This window comes from Gorilla gorilla, chromosome 1 (assembly GCF_029281585.2).
Source record: "Gorilla gorilla gorilla isolate KB3781 chromosome 1, NHGRI_mGorGor1-v2.1_pri, whole genome shotgun sequence".
Classification (NCBI taxonomy): Eukaryota; Metazoa; Chordata; class Mammalia; order Primates; family Hominidae; genus Gorilla; species Gorilla gorilla.
The window spans coordinates 121456034-121480824 of record NC_073224.2 but is presented as its reverse complement, the minus strand read 5'-3'; the positions used below and the strand labels follow the sequence as shown (position 1 = coordinate 121480824).

The 24791-nt window shown below is 41.4% G+C and overlaps 1 protein-coding gene across 3 annotated transcripts in view; it reads right to left on the bottom strand.

Annotated features, from left to right (window-relative positions):
* TTF2 (transcription termination factor 2) overlaps positions 1 to 20246 on the bottom strand; it is a 42559-nt gene extending 22313 nt beyond the window's left edge. The window contains exons 1-9 of one of the 3 annotated variants that reach the window (XM_004026425.4): positions 20078 to 20246; positions 19895 to 19997; positions 17978 to 18064; positions 6745 to 6811; positions 4613 to 5602; positions 4178 to 4292; positions 3649 to 3831; positions 2420 to 2547; positions 801 to 882 (exon numbers count right to left, since the gene is read on the bottom strand). In XM_004026425.4, the coding sequence (XP_004026474.3) occupies positions 801 to 882; positions 2420 to 2547; positions 3649 to 3831; positions 4178 to 4292; positions 4613 to 5602; positions 6745 to 6811; positions 17978 to 18064; positions 19895 to 19997; positions 20078 to 20105 (1783 nt within the window). In that variant the 5' untranslated portion in view covers positions 20106 to 20246. Of the gene's footprint in view, positions 1 to 800; positions 883 to 2419; positions 2569 to 3648; positions 3832 to 4177; positions 4293 to 4612; positions 5603 to 6744; positions 6812 to 17977; positions 18065 to 19894; positions 19998 to 20077 lie in introns of all 3 variants that reach the window. The other 2 variants (XM_055355811.2, XM_055355818.2) reach the window with 2 other exon arrangements.
* Between the last annotated feature and the right edge of the window lie 4545 nt (positions 20247 to 24791).

Genomic DNA, 24791 nt, shown 5'->3' with positions numbered 1-24791 from the left:
AGAGATTCCCTATGAAATCCTTTCTGCAGGAAAGAGTGGCTATAGAAACAACTGACTTTGGGGTGGCACTGGTTGCCTCTAGCACTTGGTGAAGCAAAGTAGCTGTGATGCTTTTTATAGACTACTTTTAGGCCAGGTGTAGTGGCTCATGCCTATAATCCCAGCACTTTGGGAGGCCAAGGCAGGTGGAGCACCTGAGGTCAGGAGTTAGAGACCAGCCTGTCCAACATGGCGAAACCCCATCTCTACTAAAAATACAAAAAATTAGCCAGGCGTGGTGGCATGTGCCTGTAATCCCAGCTACTGGGGAGGCTGAGGCAGGAGAATCACTTGAACTTGGGAAGCGGAGGTTGCAGTGAGCCGAGATCGCACCATAGCACTCCAGCCTGGGTGACAAGAGCGAAACTCCATCTCAAAAAAAAAAAAAAAAAAAAAAAAAAAGAGGGAGGCAGTAGACTGCTGTTTGTGTGTTGGCTCTAGCCATGGCTCCTGAAATTGGCCTCAAGCCTGGCACTCCATATCTCCTAGAGATTGTGGGAGCCACCAAAAAATAAACTCCTCCTCTGTTTAATCAGCCAGAGTCAGCTTCTACTGCTGGCAACCAACATCTTTGATCCTAAACTGTGTATTCTTGAGCAAGTTGCTTAACACTTCCATGCTTCACTTTCATCATCTGTAAAATGAGGAATAATAGTACCTGCCTCACAGAGTTCTTGAGAGGAATAAATGAAACAACACTACGTGTTTAGCACAATGCCTAAGCATTCAATAAAGGCTGACTCTTATAATACCACACTTACCCAGAATTCCTCCTTGTGGCTTCTGACTTTCTCGCCATAGTAACCAAGCCAATGCCTGCTTCTGGTGTAGCAGCAAAGGGACCTGACAAAGGTAATAACCAAATGCTAAGCATAAATTCCTGATGAGAGGCTATGCCGAGCCTGGCTACATGAACTCTACACTCTCCTATTTTCTACAAATGATTCCCTCAGTATTCTAACTGTCCTCATGTAGACTGTTCATTTCACCTTGAAGTCCTTAACAGCACCCTCTCTTCAAGGGTAACCATACTATCCTGGTCTGCCCGTTTGTTTTGGGTTGCATCTAATGTTCAGCATTTCTATTAAGAGTCCCCCCTACACCCCAAGTGAGAGTCCTGATTTGTCTGCTTAATCAGTCAAAATCAGTCTCTACAGCTTTTATTTTTTTATTTTTATTTTTTTGAGACAGCCTCGCTCTGTTGCCCAGGCTAGAGTGCAGTGGCGTGATCTCAGCCCACTGCAGCCTCCTCCTCCCAGGTTCAAGCAATTCTCCTGCCTTAGCCTCCCGAGTAGCTGGAATTACATGCGTATGCCACCATGCCCAGCTAATTTTCTTATTTTTAGTAGAGATGGGGTTTCACCATGTTGGCCAGGCTAGTCTTGAACTCCTGGCCTCAAGTGATCTGCCTGCCTCGGCCTCCGAAAGTGCTGGGATTATAGGTGTGAGCCACTGCGCCCAGCTCTCTGCTTTTAACCAAGACCTCTGACCCTATTTTCAGCAGCCATTATGTTGGCTTTTCATTATTTCCTCATTATCTCTTAAATTTGCCTCTCCTTTCTGCAGCCAATGTCCCAGTCTGCATTACTGGTCATAAATTTCAATAGCCCTTTGACCAGAGTCCCTCTTCTAGTCCTTCTGTACTCCAGTTTATCTTGTACTCTGTTAGAAAAACTAATCTTCATCAGTCATCCCTGCTTTAATGCTACAGCGATTCCATACTATCTCTTGAGCTATTCAGATCTAATCCTTTATCAACGCCAGGCTCCTACTCAGTAACATCACCTGCTACTGCTGGCTCAGGTACTGATGACACCTGATCACCACTTCTGACTACCAATCTCTTTATCTTCCCACTAGTCACCACTCCCTCTAATTGCAGCGTTTTATTCCTTTCCTCTCTGCTATCTAAAGGCTTTCAATTCCTTTAAGGCACAAAGTAGGCAGACAACAAATAATCACTGACCTAGAGTGATGTTTCCTTTATTCTGAATCCCTTTTGTACTTTATAGTATATTACAAGGCACCCCTTATTTCTGCCTTAAAGCCTTTGCTAATTGTTTTATATACATTGTATACGTATTTTCACCCCAACTAGTTCATTACAAGCAGCAATTCCTTCACATTCTTGTGGCACCTACCAACTCAACAAACGGATCCTTTACTGCTATAGAAATAAGTAACTTTATGACTTTTTAAAAAAGGGGTTTTGTTGTTATTGTTTGCACCGTTAAGCATAAAAGGAGAGGATTCTGCAAGGGAAGCCATTCAAGCATCTATCTGTAGGAAAGGTGTCTCAGAAAGTCTCTCTGCCAGCAGTTTCATGGGGCTGCTGGAGCACTGTCATAGAGGACTGCACCAGGAGTCTTCCCTGGCTCACCTTCAGCCCGGCGGGATCTTCTGCCACAGCCGTCTCACCAGGACATGACTCAAGTGAGCGATGCAGTTGACCGATGGCTTCACTTGTGATTTTCCACACTGCATGAACGTGATCTTGGTTTGTATGGCCTGCATACAAATAGGTGTTACCTAAAAGATGCCACAAGTATGTTTTCTTTATCCCTTTAGAGTGAACTTAGCTACAAATGGCCCTGTATCTGTTTCTTACCCTCCTTGTTAACTACTCTCCTCAACTTTCCATGTCTCTAGCAGTTCTCAGTTGGGAAGCAACTGGCTTTTGCTTTTCTGGTCACTGCCAGCCAACCCAACCTCCAAGCTCCTATCTCCTGATCAGTCTCCTGTCAACTGATCCTATTACACATTTCAGGCTCCACTTGGAATCTTCATTCTGCAGTTACCTCTGAATTCAAAGTTGCCTAGAAAGTTCAGGAAGGAAACACCTAGCTAATAGGGTGTTATTGCTCTCTGTGGATCTATTAGTCATCAGTCTTGACTCATGTCTCTCCTCGGTCTTACACACACTTACACACACACGAAAGAATAAGAGCATATCTGCAGGTCTGCCTGCCTCATAATGATGCGAGCTAGAGTTTTCATCCACAAATGCTGACTGGATGACTCCTATGTGCCAGCCACTGAGCTGACTAATCAGCATACAGTGGTGAACAAGGCAGACACAGTCTGTGCCCTCACAGAAAGCTAAGTAACACGACGCAAAGCTCTACTGAGCTGCACAATCTTTATTATACGGGCAACTTCTGACTTAAGAATGGCTTCTTCCCTCATGTGGGCACAAAGACATCTACGGTAGTCCCTCCTTATCCACAGGGCATATGTTGCAAGACCCCCAGTGGATGCTTGAAACTGGATGGTACTGAACCCTATACATACTATGTTTTGGCTTTTTTTTTTTCCCCCATACATACATACCTATTTTAAACTTTAATTAATACATTAGGGACAGAAAGCATTTAACAATAATAACAATAAAATAGAAGAATTGTAAGGATATACTGTAATAAAAGTTATGTGAATGTGGTTTCTGTCTCTTTCTCTCTCAAAATATCTTACTGTACTGTACTCACCTTTTTTTGGACCACAGGTGACCAAGGGTAACTGAAAGTGTGGATAAGAGGTGACTACTGTACGGGGTGGCACATAACTCACAGGGGTGGCTATTCACAGCAGGGTCAGGCCCTTGGGTCTTACCTCCATAGCACTGACTGGACCCTCCAGCAGTCACCTGACAGGCAGACTTTAGTTCTAGAGAACCCACAGGTTGGGCACCACGATGAGGAAGGGGTTGGGGAGGCACCAGGTGGGGAGGGCCAGTGGTAGTTTTGGTGAAGTGACTCTGCTGTGGTTCTTGACTGTTACTCTTCTCATTAGTTCCTGCTCAGAAAACAAGGGAAGAGCAGATTAAAGTTCAGCAAACTAAGTGAAGGGACCATATGTGTGGAGGTGAGGTCAAGAGAGAGGGATCATCACCATTCCGATGAAGGATTCCTAGAGAATGTAGCATTTTAACAGTTGCTTAAACAATGGGGAAGAAAGTAGAGTCCACAGGAAATAGGAGAAAGTTTTTTATGAACCATAGGTGTAACGTGAAAGAAGTCTCAGAAGCAGATAATAAAATGGAAAAGTGAATGAATCAACACATTCTTTATTAAAAGGGCTTCCCGAATGTCTCTTGTAAAGTCGATGCAAACCCGGAGTTCTGAGGCATAAGCCACTTTACCTTGCTCTGGGGAAAGGGCAAGACCACTGAGTACTTCCTCCAGCTCCTGGATTTGTTTGATCAACTTCTGACCCTTGTCTGGAAGAGCCTGGATGTTCACTGATGCCAGTGTGCTCTGAAAAACAGATTCCATCAAATGGATCTCTCCTCTCACACTGTTAGATGAATAGTTTCAGATTAAAATAGCCTAAACCGCCCAAACTCTGAAATTATGGTCTTTTAAATATGTGTGCAAAAACCAGAACCTTTTTTAAATTTTAACCCAGCTGGCTTACCAATCTTGAAAATATAAATAGGGGAAAAGGCAGAAACTAAACATGCACCTATAAAACCTTCACACAAACATATTTAACCCTTCTGTAGCAATGAGATCTCATATCTGCCCATAACAAGCAATGCTCTGACCTCAGAAACAAAACACGAGTCAATAGTTACCTTCTTTTGTTTCAGTTGTGTTGTAAGGTAGACACGCCGGGCTACTGGGTCTGAGGGTTCTACCTTCTTGGAAACACCTGAGGCAGGAGACACCTTTCTTTGCACACTTCGATCAGGGAATTGGAGGTTTTCCTTCGTCTCTAAGTCCAGAGTCGAGTCAAAGAGTAGGGGGCTCCCAGGCTTAGAGGAAACAAAAACAACATCATCTTCCTCCTCGTCGTCACTGCTTGTGGCAGCTTCACGGCCCTCACCCAGGGAAAGCCCTGGTGCTGCTGGTGCAGCCTGAGCCGCTGGTCCTCCAGGAGCAGGCACACCGTGGGTCTCCGGCCGCTCTTGGAAATGCCCCAGAGGCAGGCTTTTCTGGGTGGCCTGTATGCTAGGGCCATCCTTTGCCTTTGTTTCTTTAGCCTCCCGGTTCGTGTACTCTTTGTTGAGGGGTCCCCCTTTCTGGGGCTTGCTTATTGAGTTGTGACTGTGAACATTTTGAGGCAAAAGCTGGGTAACCTTTTCTCTCAGAGGTTCTGATTCTCTTTGGACATCTTGACTCTTACCACTTGATTTCTCCTGAGAAGATGCAGATGGTCTTGTAAGCTCATTACCTTGGCACTGTTGAGATTTAATTTCAGAAAAGTCTCTTTCGTGTGTGCCTCCAGTCTCTGCCTCACACTGAATCTCTGCTCTCTCTTTTTGCTTCTTCTCTTGAACTACAGATTGTTTTTTCTTTGGTACCAGGCCAGATGAGAGATCTTTCTCCATCGTTTCAGGCTTCTGTTCCTTCTTTTGATCGAAAAGCTGATCTCCCTTTTCTCTTTGCTTCTTATCAGCCTTCTTTTCCTCACCTTCACCTTTGATGAGCTGTTTCCAGAGAGCTGGTTCTTGATTCTTGTCAAGTACCTTGAATGGATTTCTCAGCCAGTTGGAAGAATGATGAAATGTCTCAGATGCATGCTGAGACTTATTGGGTACAGAATGTTCTTTGGAATCAGGATCCTAAAGACAAAATAATTAATCTTCATATAAAATATTAATGCAAACTTCGTATCTAGAATGCCTTTCCTTTTCATCTCAACTTTTATTTTATATACAGGGGGTACATATGCAGCTTTGTTATATGAGTATATTGCACTCAGGCAGTGAGCATAGTGCCCAATAGATAGTTTCTTAACCCATGCCCTCCTCCCCTCTCCAGTAGTTCACAGTATCTATTGTTCCCATGTTTATGGGTGCTCAATGTTTAGCTCCTGCTCGTGAGAACATATGATATTTGGTTTTCTGTTCCTGCATTAATTCACTTAGGATTATTCTGCAGAAGAAATGGAAACACAGTAAAAGTAGTCCAATATTTCCTGAACATTCTTGGTACCATTTCCACGTCTAGAAAAGACGACATGCCAAACCCACAAAGGACTCATTTCTTCACGATACTTTCGAAGCTTGGTTCCTTCTCTGTCCATGATAACTGTTTTCCAGTCCTCAAGGAAAAGTAGTGACAAACCAAAGTGCTTTTACAATCACAATGGCCACAGTGTATACTTTTCAGGAAAAAAACTATTCTCTTAAGATGAACTTTTCCCCAAACCTAAACATTGTCTTAAAACACTTGCTTTGATTTTGGCTTTAGGAGGATTTTACTGTGGTAATCTAGAATCGTAAGTTCAAGCCACACCTCTGCCAAAACAAGTCTTATCACCTCCCTACTTCTAGTTCCTCACGTACTGAATATCTGTAGGGCTTCTCCTATTAGGAGACGCTCCTCCTACTTCTAACATTCTAGGAGCTTATGCTTATACTTAGCTTATACCAGTATCAAGTAGAAATTCCTCTATAAAAAGATACAAGAGTTAGTCAAGGAAATCTATTTTTTTCCTTAAGTAAAAGAATACTGACTACATTTAAGACCTCAAAAAATATTTACTAAGTGAAATAGGATGCAAATAATTAATCTTGATTACAACTAAATGATCCTTTGAATAAAAGTCCCAACAGGGCCTACCTTGCTTAAAGAAAACTATCTTTCGGAGACAGTCTGATGAAGACCAACTCGTTTACGTGAACTTCAAGGTATTTTCAGGTGATGCTGCATATTAAAAGTCTTAACACAGCAGGTTTGAAAACAGATGAATAATTCCTACCTGCCATGGAATACTTCCACACCAGCGTTTCCCCTCTGCCTTACTTCTAATGCATCGGAAGAACAATCTAATGAAGTATAAAACACAAATAATTAAGGCTATGAAAATCCATTAGAACAAGAGATAAGCTTATTTTTAATCCAAGAAAACATCTTGCAACTATTTGAACCTGGCTTTGGGAGGTCACTTGAAACCAATTACTTTTATATACACATTTAAAAATTATTCACTGCACAGAACATTTATAAGGGCTAGGAAGTCAAAGAATAAATATGGCATGGTAGCCAGAGAATGCACACAGGTTTATTCTTTTTAGTCTGTAACGAATGACTGAAATAGAAACACTGATCAGCAATGGCTACTAAAATCAGAGAAATGAGAGACAGCCAGACACTGTGTGTCCCTGAAGGGGGGCCACAACACTAGCTACAAAGCAATGTTGCCCCCAAAAAAACCCCAAAACAACAAAGCCAAAACAAACAAAAAACTAACCTCTAGATCCAATTACCAATTTATAGGAAATAGAAACCACAGAAGAACGCGTAAAACTAGACCGTGGAGAATAACCTTCAAAATCTTGGCAGTGGGAAACGTTATAGGACAAACAACCTGATCCCTTCAACAAATAAGTTAAAAGGGAGAAAAAAAGATGAAGGGAAAACTTCAGAGACTTAAAAGACATATTAATCAATTCCAATTTGTGAACCTTATTTGGATCCTGATTTAAACAAATTAAAACTACTAAAAAAAAACTATGACATTTATGAGTCCACTGAAAATATGTACACCAACTGGTATGTTAAAAGAGTCCAGCTGGATGCAGTGGCACACACCTATAGTCCCCTCTACTCAGGGGCCTGAGACAGGAGGATCATTTGAGGCCAGAGGCTGCAATGTGCTAAGATTGTGCCTGTGAATAGCCACTGCACTCAAACCTGAGCAACACAGCAAGACTCCCTTCTCTAAAACATAAAAATATTTTTTAAAAAATAGTTCATATCTTGGCCGGGTGTGGTGGCTCACGCCTGTAATCCCAGCACTTTGGGAGGCCGAGGTGGGCGGATCACGAGATCAAGAGATCGAGACCATCCTGGCCAACATGGTGAAATCCCGTCTCTACTAAAAATACAAAAATTAGCCGGCGTGGTGGCACATGCCTGTAGTCCCAGCTACTCAGGAGGCTGAGGCAGGAGAATCGCTTGAACCCGGGAGGGGTAGGTTGCAGTGAGCCGAGATTGCGCCACTGCACTCCAGCCTGGCGACACAGTGAGACTCTGTCTCAAAAACAAACAAACAAAAAAAAAGTCCGTATCTTTTAAAGCTACATACTAAAATATTGACAGATGAAATAATGTTATCTGGGATTTCTTTCAAAATAGGGCAGGAGTTACGGGGTGAAGTGGATAGGATACATATAGAACAAGAGTAGCCATGAGCTGGCAATTGTTGAAGCTCGTGCTACAGTACCCTATCTTACTTCTGTATATATTTACACTCTTCCACCAAAAAAAGAAGGCTGAATACAGATTTAACATCCTAGTGCAAGAAAGTTCCTGCACACACAAACACAGCCCATACTCCAGCTATCCAGAGTGTCTAAGCTGTTCCACTGCCGAAATAAGCCATGCACCCTCCAGTCTACTAGACTTTGCATGGGTACTACTCTCCATCCAAAGGATATCCTCATCATCCCGATCTGTCTACCATCTCCCCCATCTCCAGCTACGGAAGTCCAACTGGTCCCTCAAGGCCCATCTTAAGTTGTACCTGCTTGGCAAGGTTTCCCCACATTCCCTTCCCTGTTTAATCCATGAACTGCCTCTGTGCCATTACTTTTAAGGCAAAAAACACAATTACATTTACACCAACCTAATAAAGCTGACTGTCCAGCTATAAAATATAGCTGACTGTCCAGGTATATTTTCAGCTACTAGAGGGCAAAAACCATACATGATCTCTTTATTCCCAACTATGACTTGCCTGTTGTACATAATTAAGTATTGCTGCACAAAATAGAACTGATTTATGTAATTACCTAAAATAACTCCTCAAAAACTTTTAATTGATTAAATAAGAGCTTTAAAAATATATATTTTGTTTGTTGAAATAGGTAAAGTATTCAATCAATAAGTATTAAAAACACAGTGAGAAGCCCCCTCATACCCTATCTGCCCAGTTCACTTCTCTCCCAACATGTAACTGCTCATTAGTTTTTTGTTTACCTTTCCAGAGATTTTTAAATGCATATTCAAGTCAATATATATTCTTTCTTCCTCCTCTACACAAATGGGTAGCATAACATACATACTGCTAAATACCTTGCCTTTCTTTTTTTACCTAATACCTTGAAAATTTTTCTATAATAACATATATGTAAGGAAGATCCTTGTTTTTATTATTTTTTTCCAGTTGTGGTTTTCCACTGTATGGGATGTTGCATTATTTTTAACCAGAACCCTCTTGGTGGGCGGTTCAGCTGTTTCTTATCCTTTACTATTAAAAGCAGTGGCACAAGGAGTGAAACTGTGCATATGTCATTTCATGTACATTTCAATACATCTGTGGCACACCTCCTTATTTTCCATGTTATGTATTTGTGCTGTTCTTCTTGACCAGGTTAGCCTCTGATTTTCTTTATTAGTTATCTATATGCTGCTTTCTAACTCATTAAATGCAATTTTTACCAACATTAATTCCTTCCTTCTGCTTTCCTTCAGTTTAATTTATTGTTCTTTTTCTAACTTCCTAAATTAGTCCCATGATGTACAACATGAATCACAACAGTCTGCATCCTAATTCAGGGGTCCTGAGCAGGTCCTGGTCCCTTGATGCCACTACTTCACCAGGACACATAAACAAAGATGAACAAGCCCAAATGGACAAGTTGTCCATAAAAGTTAAGCTAAAAAGAAAATAGGTCCAGCCCCTCCCTCTTGTACAAACACAATTTTCCCATCCAAGTTCACAATTTTAAAAATCTTACTGGTTTCTTTAATCTTTCTCATTGCAATAGGATATTATATTAAACATATGTAATACAATTTCTGAAATGCTTTGAATGCATAAAATTCAAAGTACCAGCTGCCATCAGTGGGTGCTACTACTTACAGAAATAAATCAAGAACAAACTCCTGCTGTTGTTTAAAGCATATCAAGTATTTGAAATCTTTACTGAAAGAATATTTCATAAGTACAGTCACGTGCTGCATGATGATGTTTCAGTCAACAGTGGATGGCACGTACAACTGTGGTCCCATGAGATAATACTGTATTTCTACTGTACATTTTCTTTGTTTAGATATATAAATACTTAGCACTGTGTTACAAATGCCTGCAGTATTCAGTAAAGTAATACACTGTACAGGTCTGTAACCTAGGTATGTATTAGGCTATACCAAGTAGGTTTGTGTAAGTTCACACAGTGACGTTCGCACAAAAATGAAATCTCCTAATGACGCATTTCTCAGAATATGTCCCCATTGTTAAATGACTCATGACTGTAGTGTCTACTTTAAAACTCAAGCCATGTAGACTTTCAGGAGAAGGGCAAGATTTGGAGAACGAAGGAAGGAAACACACTGAACATCTGCTATGTGCTAGGCACAGTGCTAAAAATGCTTTCCCTTACATTTTTAATTAAAATCAATCTGGATGAGCTTTTCTGATTTTAGGATAAAAAGTTTGTTTGTTATGTTTTATTATATTGTAAATCAACAAAGAATGCAGTGGAAATATATTTTCGCAGAGAAAGCAAATATCAATTCCATTATAAAGAAAAGCATTAATTTCTGCAGTATGTTTATTAATTGTTTTCCAGGACAGAGGTTATAGGCAATAACGATGAAGGAACCAGCTAGAGGAAGCCAGACCTCTTCAATCCTGACTTCTTCACCAAAACACAAATCCTCCCATTTTCCTAAAGGTAACTGTCCAACTCAACATCACATTGCCAAGTGCATTCACTTTAGCAAGCCTACAGTTCTCTCAGGCTCCAGAACTATTCTCCCTTGGTTCAAATCCCAGCCCTACCACCTAATTAGTTCTGAAACATCAGACACCTTAATTGACTGCCCCCTGTGGCAGTTTCCTGTTCTGTAAAATGGCAAAATGATATAGTCCATACCTCATACGGTCATGATGAAGACAAAATACAATCAGAGCAAAGCCTGATACATACCAAGGTCTTAACAGACAACAGCAATGCCAAGCTCACACTGGCTGATCACTCTGCTTATTCCTACATCCACACTTCTGCTGAAGCTGTTCTGCCTCAACACTTCCTTGTCCTTTCCTCCATCAAAATTGTCAAGGTCATTCAAGGACAACTTCAAGTCTCAACTCCTCCACTTTCTCTGTAACCTTCCTAGCCCTGAACTGTATGTCTTAGAGTCACAGAACCATCTCGCATCTGAACGTCTTCAATTTAGCGCTCTAATGTGCAGAGGAGACTGCACCCCAATCTCAGTACATCTAACTCTTATTCCAGCTGTGTCAAAGGCTCCTTAGGGATTACGAGTTCACATCTTTACATGGTCCAGCTCTGGAAAAACATAAAGCCGAATGTCTACCTCATTCTTTTACATGAACTTTCAAGATGGAAAAAAATGTAAAAGTAAAAAACAAAATTGTAAATGTTCTAGGAAAAAAACAGATATGAATATTCTTGTAGTCCTAAAGTGAAGAAGGCTTTTCTAAGCCTGGGATAAAACTCTGAAGCTGAGAAATAAAGAATTTAGTAATTTTTAAAAGTTTACACTTCCATATGATGAAAATACCATAAGCCAAAATTGTAAGACAAAAAGCAAACTGGGAAAACGTAACTACCACACATATCACAAAGGGTTACTATACTTTATACAAAGGGATTGCTCCCACTGCACAGTGCAGTGCATGGTACTGTACACCGCCTCGTAAGTATGGCTTTATTCAGTGGTCCTTCACAGCTGGTGGGGCCTGAGGTTCTGGCTGGGTCTGGCGCATGCCTGGTTGCCTCTCTATCATCAGCCTGCTCACTATACTAGGGCTAGATAATCTGCAGGTCAATTTCACCCAATAGCCAACAACACGAGGAGTTTTCTAGACATGTGAAGTTTCAAGGGTTATTAAAAGTAAAATATTTTGAACATCTCACCACAACCAATTAATTTTTTTTTGGAGGTGAATATTTTTCTTTTTTTTTTTTTTTATTATACTTTAAGTTCTAGGGTACATGTGCACAACGTGCAGGTTTGTCACACATGTATACATGTGCCATGTTGGTGTGTTGCGCCCATTAACTCGTCATTTACATTAAGTATATCTCCTAATGCTATCCCTCCCCCCTCCCCCAATCCCACGACAGGCCCCAGTGTGTGATGTTCCACACCCTGTGTCCAAGTGTTCTCATGGTTAAGCTCCCACCTATGAGTGAGAACATGCGGTGTTTGGTTTTCTGTCCTTGTGATAGTTTGCTCAGAATGATACCACAACCAATTATTTAAAGAACTAAAACTTGTTATACCCACGTCTAAGCAAAGAAATATTTCCATTTATTTTGACCCTGTATCCTTGAGTGAAAGTTCTGTGAGAAACAGAGAGAAAGGAAAATATGAACTCAGGAGCTCAGTGACAATGCCCAAAATTTGTATACCAGGGTGTACCACATCGTTCATGTCAAGGCAAGATTTCTTCCCCCTGGTTCTACTGAGATTATCAGTTTTCTTTACTGCCTGTACACAGAGGGCCATGGCCGAACGGCCAGTCAAATGCTGGTCAGTGGTGCCATCTGGTGTTTCAGTTAGAGATCTGCACACGAATGCAGCTACACTGCAAGGGATGAAAAATGGGCATCTTCGCCTCAGTTTACACCTCCCTTCTATTACTCTGTTGCACCTGTCTCCTGACTACATTCAGCCAAACATACTAGTATTAATTAGAGAATGTAAAATATTTAAGTTATTAAAAAGAAAACCCAGACTATGTGAGGGAAAGGCTGTACTCCCATAGGTCACTCTCCAGGGGTTCTGGCTGAACACCCTTAATGTTCACTAAGGAAGCCATCATCCATATATAGACTTATCTATTTCTGTTTAAATTCCCAGTCTATGCTACCTATCAGAGTACCTGGTTTTCTGTTGTTACTGTTTTTTAATGTGTTGTGTGTTAAGAACTGCCTTTTACTTTTATTTGTCTGAAGACAACTTTTTTTTTTTTTTTGAGACTGAGTCTTGCTCTGTCATCCAGGTTGGAGTGTAATGATGTGATCTTGGCTCACTGCAACCTCCACTTCCCTGGCTCAAAGTGATTCTCCTGCCTCCTGAGTAGCTGGGATTACAGGCACACGCCACCATGCCCAGCTATTTTTTGTATTTTTAGTAGAGAGAGTTTCACCATGTTGGCCAGGCTGGTCTTGAACTCCTGGCCTCAAGTGATCCGCCCGCCTTGGCCTCCCAAAATGCTGGGATTACAGGTGTGAACCACCATGCCTGGCCCTAAGACTAGCTTTTTAAAGCTCCAGTAAGTACTTCCTAGTAATAGTGCTCTGAATTTAGGCTAAAAGAAATACATGTAACATACTTTTTTGTTCTATTTTAAAATAATAAACCCCTCTCAGTCTTATCCATCTAGTACAAAGAACGTTAACAGCAAGTTCTCAAAATTCTGACCTCAGTCAGGCCTTTCTTCAGAGCTGCACACTCATTTTTCTAGCTGGTTTCACATGAAAATAAGACACAATTTGGCCAGGTGAGGTGGCTCATGCCTGTAATCCCAGTACTCTGGGAGGCTGAGGCAGGCAGACCACTTGAGGTAGGAGTTCGAGACCAGCCTGGCCAACATGGCAAAAGCCCATGTCTACTAAAAATACAAAAATTAGCTGGGCGTCGTGACACACACCTGTAATCCCAGCTACTCGGGAGGCTGAGACACGAGAATCACCTGAACCTGGGAGGCAGAGGTCACAGTGAGCTGAGATTGTGCCACTGTACTCCAGCCTGGTTGACAGAGCAAGACTCTGTCTTTAAAAAAAAAAAAAAAAAAAAAAAGACATGATTAGTCCAAAGCTGTATGTGTTTGCCACACATCCCAATACTCGACCAACATTACCTTTCTCCCTTGTCCTGCTTAACGTAAACACATTACCCAGAAGCCCCACCTTAGCAACCGTTTCCCTACTGAGCACTGACAATGTGCCAAACACCAGACCCAGGCCATCACACACGTTCTCTCTCCAAGTCCTCCAACCCAGGGAAGTTAGGGCCATGTGAGCAATATTCCAGATGAAAAAATGGAGGAAAGAACACGTTTATATGCCCTACCAGGAAATACATCTCATCAGTGCTCTTTCAGCAAGTTTTCATTCTACTTGGACCCAATTCCACTGCTGCTACCTCAATTCAGGCCCATCACCTCTCACTTAAGAGAAAGTTGGTGTGTCTGGAATCAGCTGGACCTGGGTTTAAATCCCAGCAATGCCACTTCACAACCATGGGTCCTCAGATTCCTTTTCTGACCTGTCTCAATGGTAGTTTCTTCATCTGTCTGGTAAACACGGATATTGAAATCTATCACAACAAATTACATGAAAGTAAAAGATAATGAACAGGCTGGGTGCAGTGGCCCACACCTGTAATCCCAGTACTTTGGGAGGCTGAGGTAGGAGGATTGCTTGAGCCCAGGAGATTGAGACCAGGCTGGGTAATATAGTAAGACCTTGTCTCTACAAAAAAAAAAAAAAGGTATATAGTGGGCTTTCAATGGTAGCTATTATTTCAGTGGTCTCTTTGCCCTATTTTCACTTTCTAATCTGTCCTCCATAGTTCTTCTTTTAATGCAAATTGGATCAAAAATCCTTCAGTGGCTTCCTAACAACTACCACAGTGTGTCTGTATGGTAAAGGTCCTCCAGTAGTATGTAAATGGTTTTAAGTATCAGTAGAATATAATAACTTCATGCAATAAAGGCTTACCAGCCCTACTGTACCAGCAGAAAACAATCCAAAAACAAAATTAAAAAAAATTCCATTTACAACAGCACTAAAAAACACAAACACTGAGAAATAAATTTAACAAAAGATGCATAGGAACTCTGTAATGAAAAGTATTAAACAATGCTCAGGGACATTTTTTTTTTTTTGAGACAGAGTCTCGCTCTGTCACCCAAGCTGGAGTGCGGTGGCGCGATCCCGGCTCACTGTAAGCTCTGCCTCCGGGTTCACGCCATTCTCCTGCCTCAGCCTCCTGAGTAGCTGGGACTACAGGCGCCTTCCACCATGCCCAGCTAATTTTTAGTATTTTTAGTAGAGATGGGGTTTCACCGTGTTAGCCATGATGGTCTCGATCTCCTGACCTCGTGATCCGCCCGCCTTGGCCTCCCAAAGTGCTGGGATTGCCGCGCCCAGCCAACATTTTTAAAGTCATAAATAAATGCACTACATTCATGGATTGGAAGCCTCAATATTGACAACAATTCTCTCCAAATTGATCTATATAGATTCAATGCAATACCAACAGGGTTTTCTGTGGAAATTTTTAAAAGCTGATTCTACATTTTATATGGAAATGCAAAGATCCTAGAGCAGCCAACGCAATCTTGAAAAAGAATAAAGTCAGAAGACTCACACTATTTTATCTGATTAATTATGTAAAGATAGGCAAATGGATCAATGGAACAGATCAGCAACCCCAGAAATAGACTTACATATATTGGATCAATTGATTTTTTACAAAGACGCCAAGCATTTCAATGGGAAAAGGAAAATCTTCAAAACATGATGCTAAAACAATTGGTAACATATGCAAAAATAAATGAACCTCTACCCTGCCTGATATACTATACAAAAGTAATTTAAGATATAGATAATAGACCTATATGAAAAAGCTACTAAAAAAAAAAAGAAGAAGAAAAAAAAAAACAGGCCAGGCGCAGTAGCTCACGCCTGTAATCCTAGCACCTTGGGAGGCCAAGATGGGTAGATTGCCTGAGCTCAGGAGTTCGGGACCAGCCTGGGCAACATGGTGAAACTCCGTTTCTACTAAAATACAAAAAAATTATTGGTGCACACCTGTAGTCCCAGCTACTTGGGACTACTTGGGAGGCTGAGGCATAAGAATTGCTTGAACCCAGGAGATGGTGGTTGCAGTGAGCCAAGATTGTACCACGGCACTCCAGCCTGGAAGACAGAGTGAAACTCTCTCTCTCAAAAACAAACAAACAAACAAAAATAAAACTATAAAGCTTCTAGACAATTCTTGGAAATATTTGTGATATTGGGGTAGGCAAAGATTTCTTGGAGATCAGACAAAAAGCACAAACCATACAAAAATGATGAGCCTCCCGAGTAGCTGAGACTTCAGGAGTGTGCCACCAGGCCCAGCTAATTTTTTTTTTGTTTTTTCGCTTTTTTTTATTTAGTACAGATGGGGTTTCACCATGTTGGTTGGCCAGGCTGGTCTCAAACTCCTAATCTCAAGTGATCTGCCCACTTTGGCCTCCCAAAGTGCTGGGATTACAGGTGTGAGCCACCATGCCTGGCCTAACTTGTATAGAGAATTTATGAAGAACTCTACCAACTCAGTTTTAAAAAAAGACAAAAATTTTAAAACAGGCAAAGATCTCCAAAGTTATACTTTATGATTCCACTTATGTAACAATTGTGCAATGACAAAATTTTAGAAATGAAGAGCAAATTCCTGATTGCCGGGGTGAAGAGGGCAGAAGGGAGGGAAGGGGGTATGGTTATAGAAAGGGCAACAGAGAGATCCTGTGATGGAACTCTTCAGTACCTTGACTGTAGTGGTAGATACATGACTCGACAGGATAAAATTGTATAGAATATACACACACACATAAATTAGTTCAAGTAAAACTACCTTTACAAATAAAACTGGTGGGTTGTACCAATATTAATATCCTGTTTGTGATATATTTCTAAGCCTTGCAAACGTTACCATTGGGGGAAACTGGATAAAGTCTACAGGGGATAACTCTGTATTATTCCTTACAACTGTATGTGAATCTAAAACTACTTGATAAAAATTTCAATGCAAAAAAAAGGACAAAATATTTAAACAGATAACGTCGAGATTTTCTGATGGCAAATAGGCACACCAAACAAAGTGGTGCATTTATAAATGAAATTCAACTCCACAATAAAAATGAATGAATTACTGATACATATTATATACATTTCACATATTGTTAAGTAAAAGAAGTCAGACACAGAAGAGTACATGCAGTAGGATTTCATTTATATAACGTTCAAGAACAATCAAAACACATCTAAAGAGAGAAAAATCAGAACAGTGATTGCTGACGGGGTGGAGATGGGAGGGGTGAAATTAACTTGAAGGGGACTGATGGCACTTATTGGGGTAATATTTTGACTCGGATCTTGGTTTTATGAGCAGGTACATGCATTCTCAAAACTCAACTGGTTGAAATCTTAAGACTTGTGTATCTTACTATACATATAACTAAGTTAAGAAAAATAGAAGTATGAACAGTACTCAGGTATATAAAATTTGTAGGTGGTACTCAAATGCCTTTAATTGGGTGGGGGGATCTAGAATATATAAATTATGAAGTGCATAGAATATCACACAAAGACCATCTATCACATCCTGACCCCTACGTTCCTGGCCAGCCTTATCGCCTAAAGTCTCTGTTTAAAGATATGTTAAACTATTAACAAATCAAATTGTCCCTGAAAACGCCATGTTAATTCATGCCTTAGTACTCTAATGCAATATCTTAGTCCATTAAATATGACCTCTCTCTAACACTTAGGGAATTCCTACTTTATCTTTGAATACTCATGACAAATATCTCCCAGCTCTATAGACTTCTCTGCCCTTCCCAAATTCCCATATAAAGGAAAAGAAACTAACATTTATTGAGGACTAAATATATTTAGCCATTTTTACTCATTACCTTGTTCTATTACCAGAATTAGAAGGTTGACAAGTTAAGTGCAAGTTAGTGGCCAATGGTCAGCTATCATTATAGGCTACCTGACAGTTGGAGAGGAATGATTGTGGAGCCATTTATGTGAAAATTACTAGAAATCAGACTCCTCAGATTAACTAGCTGCTTGGCAGTTAGGTAGTGACAGCCAAAAGACACTTAATACATATACAAATTTTGTTTTTTAAAATGACTTTTAAAGAACAATCCTAATACATACCTGGCTACAACTCTTTCAGGGAGAAAAAAAAAAAAAAGCAAATATACTTAGATGTTCCTTTTGGACCCTTACCTGTATTCTTTCTTGTCCTGTGGCAGAAGCAAACCCTGAAGCTCTACCACAAAGTCCTCATGCAATAAGCAATGGGAAACAGGAATGCTAGAGAAAAGAAAAAAGTTGAAAACATTTTTAGGTCAGGAACAGAGATCAATATCCTAAAGTCAAATCAAAATTATGGGTTTTTACACCAAGAATCTATGTATAACCTCTACTGGGTTTGTAATTCCCACACATTATCACAGCTATGGGCATTCCTTTGGGGAAGAAGTCCCTAGCTTTCATCTTTACCCACTTTCTCAAATAAAGCATAACTGTTTCTTGATGACTCAAAAGTTTAAAACCACACTGCACTGTGTAATCTCTACACTGGGATCTCCCTACGAATGACATAATTAGGGCTGGCTGTGAGGCCCTGTATGAATTTTCCCCAGGCTCTTCCCTTCATCTTTTCCCTCTAACAAGCTGAGAGCTGTCACTTAGTGTTATTCACACGCCTACCTCTAACAATACGCCCTATATGCTTCTTGTTTTGTGTAAGTTTTTAATCACTCCCTTCCAACTTATTATGAAAAAAACTTAAATATATATAACATTTGAGAGTAAACAGGTTTGAGTGAAGGTTTAAAGTACTCTCCTAAACCTGTGGCACTTTTTTTGGCCTGTATATTGGTTATCAGATATAGTCCAAATAAATCAAGTTTATCAAATAATTGTCTTCAAATACCACTGTGCTAGTTTGTATAGCAAAGCATTTGTGTAGATGGGATCCTAAATAAGAGTGTTTCTCTTAATGTAAAACCAAATCTTATGCCACCATTAATGCTGAATTCCTGCAAAGGTAAAAATGCTTCTGTCTCACAAAACTTGACCTGGGTACTATATCTGAGAGGCTCAGTGTAAATCATCTAACTCATGAAACAGAAACATGGGAAGTTAGTATACATGTTGAAAGGGCACTTTTCTAATACTGATATCCATTATGTACTCTACATCTGACACGGAGAAAAATAACTTTTCTCTACCAAGTTTTGCTGAATAGAGAGCAGGAGATGTTTAATGATGTGATGATAGTTTTAAAATTCACATAGAAAATGTAGACACTTGGTACTGTGAAAACATTAACACTTGACAAACTATTACCTTTCCTCACTTTAGAGAAGATGCATAACATTTCTGACTCTCTCCTCCCACCTCAGCCTCACGAGTAGCTGGGACTACAGGCGTGTGATACCATGCCCAGACAATTTTTTTTAATTTTTCGAAGAGACGGGATTTCACCATGTTGCCCAGGCTGGTTTCGAACTCCTGGGCTCAAGCGATTCGCTCGCCTTCGCCTCCCAAAGTGCTGGGATTACAGGCGTCACACACCGCGCCAGGCCCTCCGTTGTTTCTTCCAGCGCTAATTTCTTTGAATTATCAATTTCACCATTTAGATGCATTGAATCCTACTTAAAAATAAGAAGGCTAACAACTAATCACTAGAGTGTTTTAAGCTCAAACATTTAAAAAAACCGACGGGCCTGAAACTAGTGCAAAACAGAGACAAATTATTTTCCACTATGTCTGCTGTGTGTCCTTACTCCTTTAAAGGGGGAGGGACTGTCTGGGCAGGAGAAGGGAGTGGTTAAGGCCTGTCAAGTGAATAGAAACCCAGAGCTGGAAAACACCGGATCCTCAATTTTACAGGTAGGGAAACCATCGGCCCAGAGAGGGGGGGTAACTAGCCTCGGGTCACACAGCCAGAATTAGCTGGGCGTCTTCCGAACACGCCACGCTGCCCTGGGATCACCAATTGCTTAAAGGGTCCTGACACCGCAAACTAGGGCCCCACCACTCCTCGGCCCTGTGACGCCCGACACCTGGGAGCCGGCAGCTCCTCTCGGGAGGCCCCGGGCAGCCACAGGGAGTGGGGCCCAGCTCAGGACCTACTCGGTGGCCCGCACGAAGCTGCACGTGTCTGCCCGGCACACGTAGAAGCTCTTTCCTTTATTCGGGCCATCGCGGACGCCGGTCTTAAGAAAGCAGAAAGTCCCTGAAGAGAGAAGAAAGTGAACAACGATTACGCCACGCTAAATCAACAGGCCCCGGGACACTGAGACCCTAGCCCCTTACCGTGCTCTGGACACCTAACTTCTTCCATTTCGCTGGGTCCCCCAAGTTCCACAAAGCCCCGCCCCCAATTCTGCTTCCGCCTTTTACTCCGCCTTCTTTGTTCAGGAACCAACCATCACTCAGCTCTTGCAGTCTTAATCCCTCCCATAATTCTCCGCCCTTGGCCTTTACCCGTCCTAGCCGCTATCAGCCAATCATATAGGAACTTCGCTCACCTCCAACCAATCACAGCTGCCCTCAGGTATGGCGCGCGCCGAAATCAAATACGGAGCCAGGGGGCGTAAAGGACCCGGCTTTTGCAGGCTGGGGCGTGGCTGAGGCCGGGGAGAAGCTTAGAAGGTGGCGGGGCTTCCGGAGGAAAAGAAGCTTCGATTTGCAGGTCTTGGAAGACGGAAGGGCAACTCTTGTTTACGTTTAAAACCGAGAGGCGGCCCTAGGGGTAGCGCCAGTTAGCAGGCGCTGAAAGGCCCTGGCTTCGTGGGTGTCTCTGAGCCAGGCTGGCGCTCGTGCGCGCTGGGCTCCGCGCTCAGTCGCTGGGGTGGGAGGCCAGGGGAAGCCGCCGCTGCAGGCCGAGCCGCGAGATTTGCAGTGCAGGAGCCGAAGCGGCGGGCATGGTGGGAGGTCCTTGGAAGCTGCTGCGGGGAACTGAAACGGCTCTCATAGGCAGGCACAAAGACTTCTCTAGGACCCCCTACAATGCTTTACGTTTGCCTCGTGCTTTAGATTTCACAAAGTGCTTACACATAACACGACCCTCCTCACTCGACCTGGTGAGATGGGTAGCATTTTGTGGAAGATTCCGAGACTCAAGTTTGAGAGACTCACCCAAGGTCAGAGTTGGCGAGTGGGCGGTCCATGGACAGGTGCGCAGGTCTCAGCGCCATTTGGCCCGCGCTGCTGCTTCCTGTGTGTACTGGATGTTCTCTAGGCTCGCCCAGCGTGGAAGCCCCGAGTTACCAGCCGCAACGTGGAAACCACAGAAGGGGAAATAGATGACTTTTGGTGAAGGCGAATTTTACTTTATCATTTTGTATTGTCAAACTTTTTTTTACTATTATGCTTTTGTAATTTTAAAAATCGAAGACGAGGTTAAATAGAAGAAAGGGGACAGTTCCCTTCTATTTAACTTCTTCCTCGATTTTTAAAATTTGAAGTTGTAATCAAAACTATTAGTAAACAGAGCGGAATAGATACTAGATTTATTGCAATAGAAATAGTTTCATATTGCAGCTATTGAGGACCATATGTCCCAGACATATGGTGTGGCACCTGCACTGTTCTTATGGGGGCCGTAGAACAGAAAATCTGTAATGTCTAGGAAATCTGGGCGATGTGATAAATGTACATGTTATGGGGATCCGGAGGAAGGGAGACAAACCTGAGGTATCATTTATTAATTAAACAGTACTTACTAAATAGCTTTTTTGTGCCCGTTGTGGACTAGGTGCTTGAGAAATGTAAAATTCATTCATTTACACACACAAAGTTTGAAACAACTATTCTAAGCACAAGGAACTTACTCAGTATTTTGAGGAGACTGAACTAGTACATGTTGAACACTTAAATAACAATATAAAATAGTATTTAAATGTCAAAATGAATGGAGTTAGCAGTAACTCTCTAGGACTAGAGAAAAATGGAATTTCCAAAGTGAGGTTCCTTTATACATAACTACCCTTCCGAAACTTAGATGAACTTAGAGATAAGACAGGAACAACAAATAGGTAGAGGCATTTTCATTATTCCAAGATTGTTATTCTTGCAAATGATGTATTTGTACATGTTTAATAGATGCTGTATTGGAGGTAGTATACCATGAATACAGGATTTGCAGAAAGAGGGGCATGGTAATTAATTATTTCTTGAATAATTTTCAAAACAAGGCAAAATCGGGGCCTCTTAAATATCCCGTTAAGGAAGAAGCTCCTCCTCTGCAAGTACCCAAGTCGGTATCTCCAGTCCAACCTCACAAAAGTGTGCACAGCCAAATCACAGACAGGAGGAATATTTCTTCCATAAATTAAAAATATACTAGATCAAAATGTTAAGTCCCTGGACAACTTATTCCACCTCATCATATTTACAAGATTGAAAAAAATAAGTTTGAGATTGGACGAAAGATGGTCGTAACTGGAAACATTTTTAAAATTAATTTTTATGCCCGTTGAGTATGGTGGTGGGCACCTGCGGTCCTAGCTACTCAGGAGGCTGAGGTGGGAGGATGGCTTGAGCCCACAAGTTCGAGGCTACAGTGAGCTGTGATTGTGCCACTGCACTCTAGCCTTGGTGACAGAGTGAGACTTTGTCTCTTAAAAAAAAACTTATGCCTATTGAAATAAATGATAATGAATTATACAACATACACTTTTCAAAATATACACATGTATTGGTGTATGTGTATTATTTTTTATTCTTAATTTATATTTTAAATTTATATTGTTAATTAGCCTACAGACCCCCGGAGAGACCTTGGGAGAATGTGCTTTATGGATCTCTATTTTGAGTAAAGTTTAGAGTTTGTTTTTCCTTAAAGCTTGATTTATTCAAAATAATGTCTAGGCTGGGTCCTAGATTTAGATGGCTTAAAATGCACAGGTTAATTATCCAATAAATTTTTTCAGTATGGAGCTGGTCAAATGCAAAGTATATGTTGGAATTGTTCTAAAACTGGATTGTGGTCATGGGTGCACAATTGATTAAATTTACTAGACTCGTTGAATTGTACACTTTAAATAGGTGAATTCTGTGACATCTAAATTATACCTTAATAAGGCTGTTTTAAAAACTAAGCAATGCCAAAACACCTATCTGCTGCATTGAAAGTAATAACTAAAATTGGTCATCTAGATATGTTGACATCCTTAAGGAAATATCCTAATGGGTGAAGAAATAAAATGGTAGTAGAAACCCTTCAGTTACAGAAGCAGACTGGTTCTTTGACCTGTGAAATATTGAATAAAATCCAGGGTAGGCCAGACAAGGTGGCTCAAGCCTGTAATCCCAGCAGTTTGGGAGGCTGAGGTGGGTGGATCACTTGAATCCAGGAGTTTGGGACCAGCCTGGGCAACATGGTGAAACTCCATCTATACAAAAAATAAAAAAATTATCCGGGCTTGGTGGAGCATGCCTGTGGTCCCAGCTACTTGGGAGGCTGAGTTGGGAGGATCACCTGAGCCCAAGGAGGTCGAGGCTTCTGTGAGCCATGATTGAACCACTGTGCTCCCGCCTGGATGACAGAGTGAGCCCCTGTCTCAAAAATAAAATATAATTCCAGGGTAGCACAGACACTCATTTTATTTTTATTTATTTTTCTTTTCTTTTTTGAGATAGTGTCGTGCTCTGTTACCCAGACTGGAGTACGGTGGTGTAATCATAGCTCACTCTAGCCTCAACCTTTCAAGCTCAAGCAATCCTCCCACCTCAGCCTCTGGAGTAGCTGGGACCACAGGTTTGTGCCAGCACACCTAACTAATTTTTTGATTTTTTTTTTTTTTTTTTTTTTTTTTGTAGAGAGGAGGTCTTGCTGTGTTTCCCAGGCTGGTCTCAAACTACTAGGCCCAAGCAGTCTTCCTGCCTCAGCCTCCCAAAGTGCTGAAATTACAGGTGTGAGCCAACACACCCAGGAACAAGTCCAACCCCACAAAAGTGGGGCTTAATTCCTAGGAAAGTGAAAGAATTATACTTTCTGTGGTCAGCATTGTGCTGGCTGGCATACATTAAACATGTCAGACCTCCATAAGATACCAGTGGTGAGAGGATGAGCTAGAACATTCACCTTTTGACATCTTGGTCACTACCTTATTGTTTTAAAATAATCAGCAATTCCAAGTTTCAAGTGATTTGTAAAATTCTAGCTGCTATGCTTTATTGATTATTTTTTAAATTAAATTGTTCAAATTTATGTTTCAAATGAGCAGATCATTCTAAGAATCATATTTACTTTTCTGAACTTCTGGTGTTTTTGCTTGTTGCTTTGGGATAGGATGGGAAGGAGTAATTTTAATTGGCAGATAAAAGGTTGTTCCCTATTAGGCACATTCTGAGAGGGAAAGTCATATTCTAACTTTTCCTGAGGTGTGTTCTGAGATAGTACTTTTATATGCATTGTCACATTTAATTGTCACAACTAGCCTAGGGATGGGATTTTTTATCCCCATTTTTAAGATGAAGATACTAAAGTTTAGAGCAGTTAAGGAGCTGGCCCCAAGGCCAACTTACCTTACAGAGCTGCTCCTAAAACTTTGGAACCGGATAGTCCCCATGGATTAATTTTGACCTGGCTCAAAGTCACAAAGCGGACACCAGCCAATCAGGGACTAAAAGCCATCTTTCAGAACTTTCAATCCAGTTCTTGCCACTATAGTATTTTTTCTTCTTCTTCTTTTTTTTTTTTTTTTTTTTTTTTGAGACAGAGTCTTGCTCTGTCGCCCAGGCTGGAGTGCAGTGGCGAGATCTCGGCTCACTGCAACCTCCACCTCCCAGGTTTAAGCAATTCTCCTGCCTCAGCCTCCCAAGTAGCTGGGATTACAGGCACCCACCACCACGCCCAGCTAATTTTGTGTATTTTTAGTAGAGATGGGGTTTCGCCATGTTGGCCAGGCTGGTCTCGAACTCCTGAGACCTCAGGTGACCCACCTGCCTCGGCCTCCCAAAGTGCTGGGATTACAGGCCTGAGCCACTGCGCCCAGCCTATAGTATTTTTATAAAGCATAAA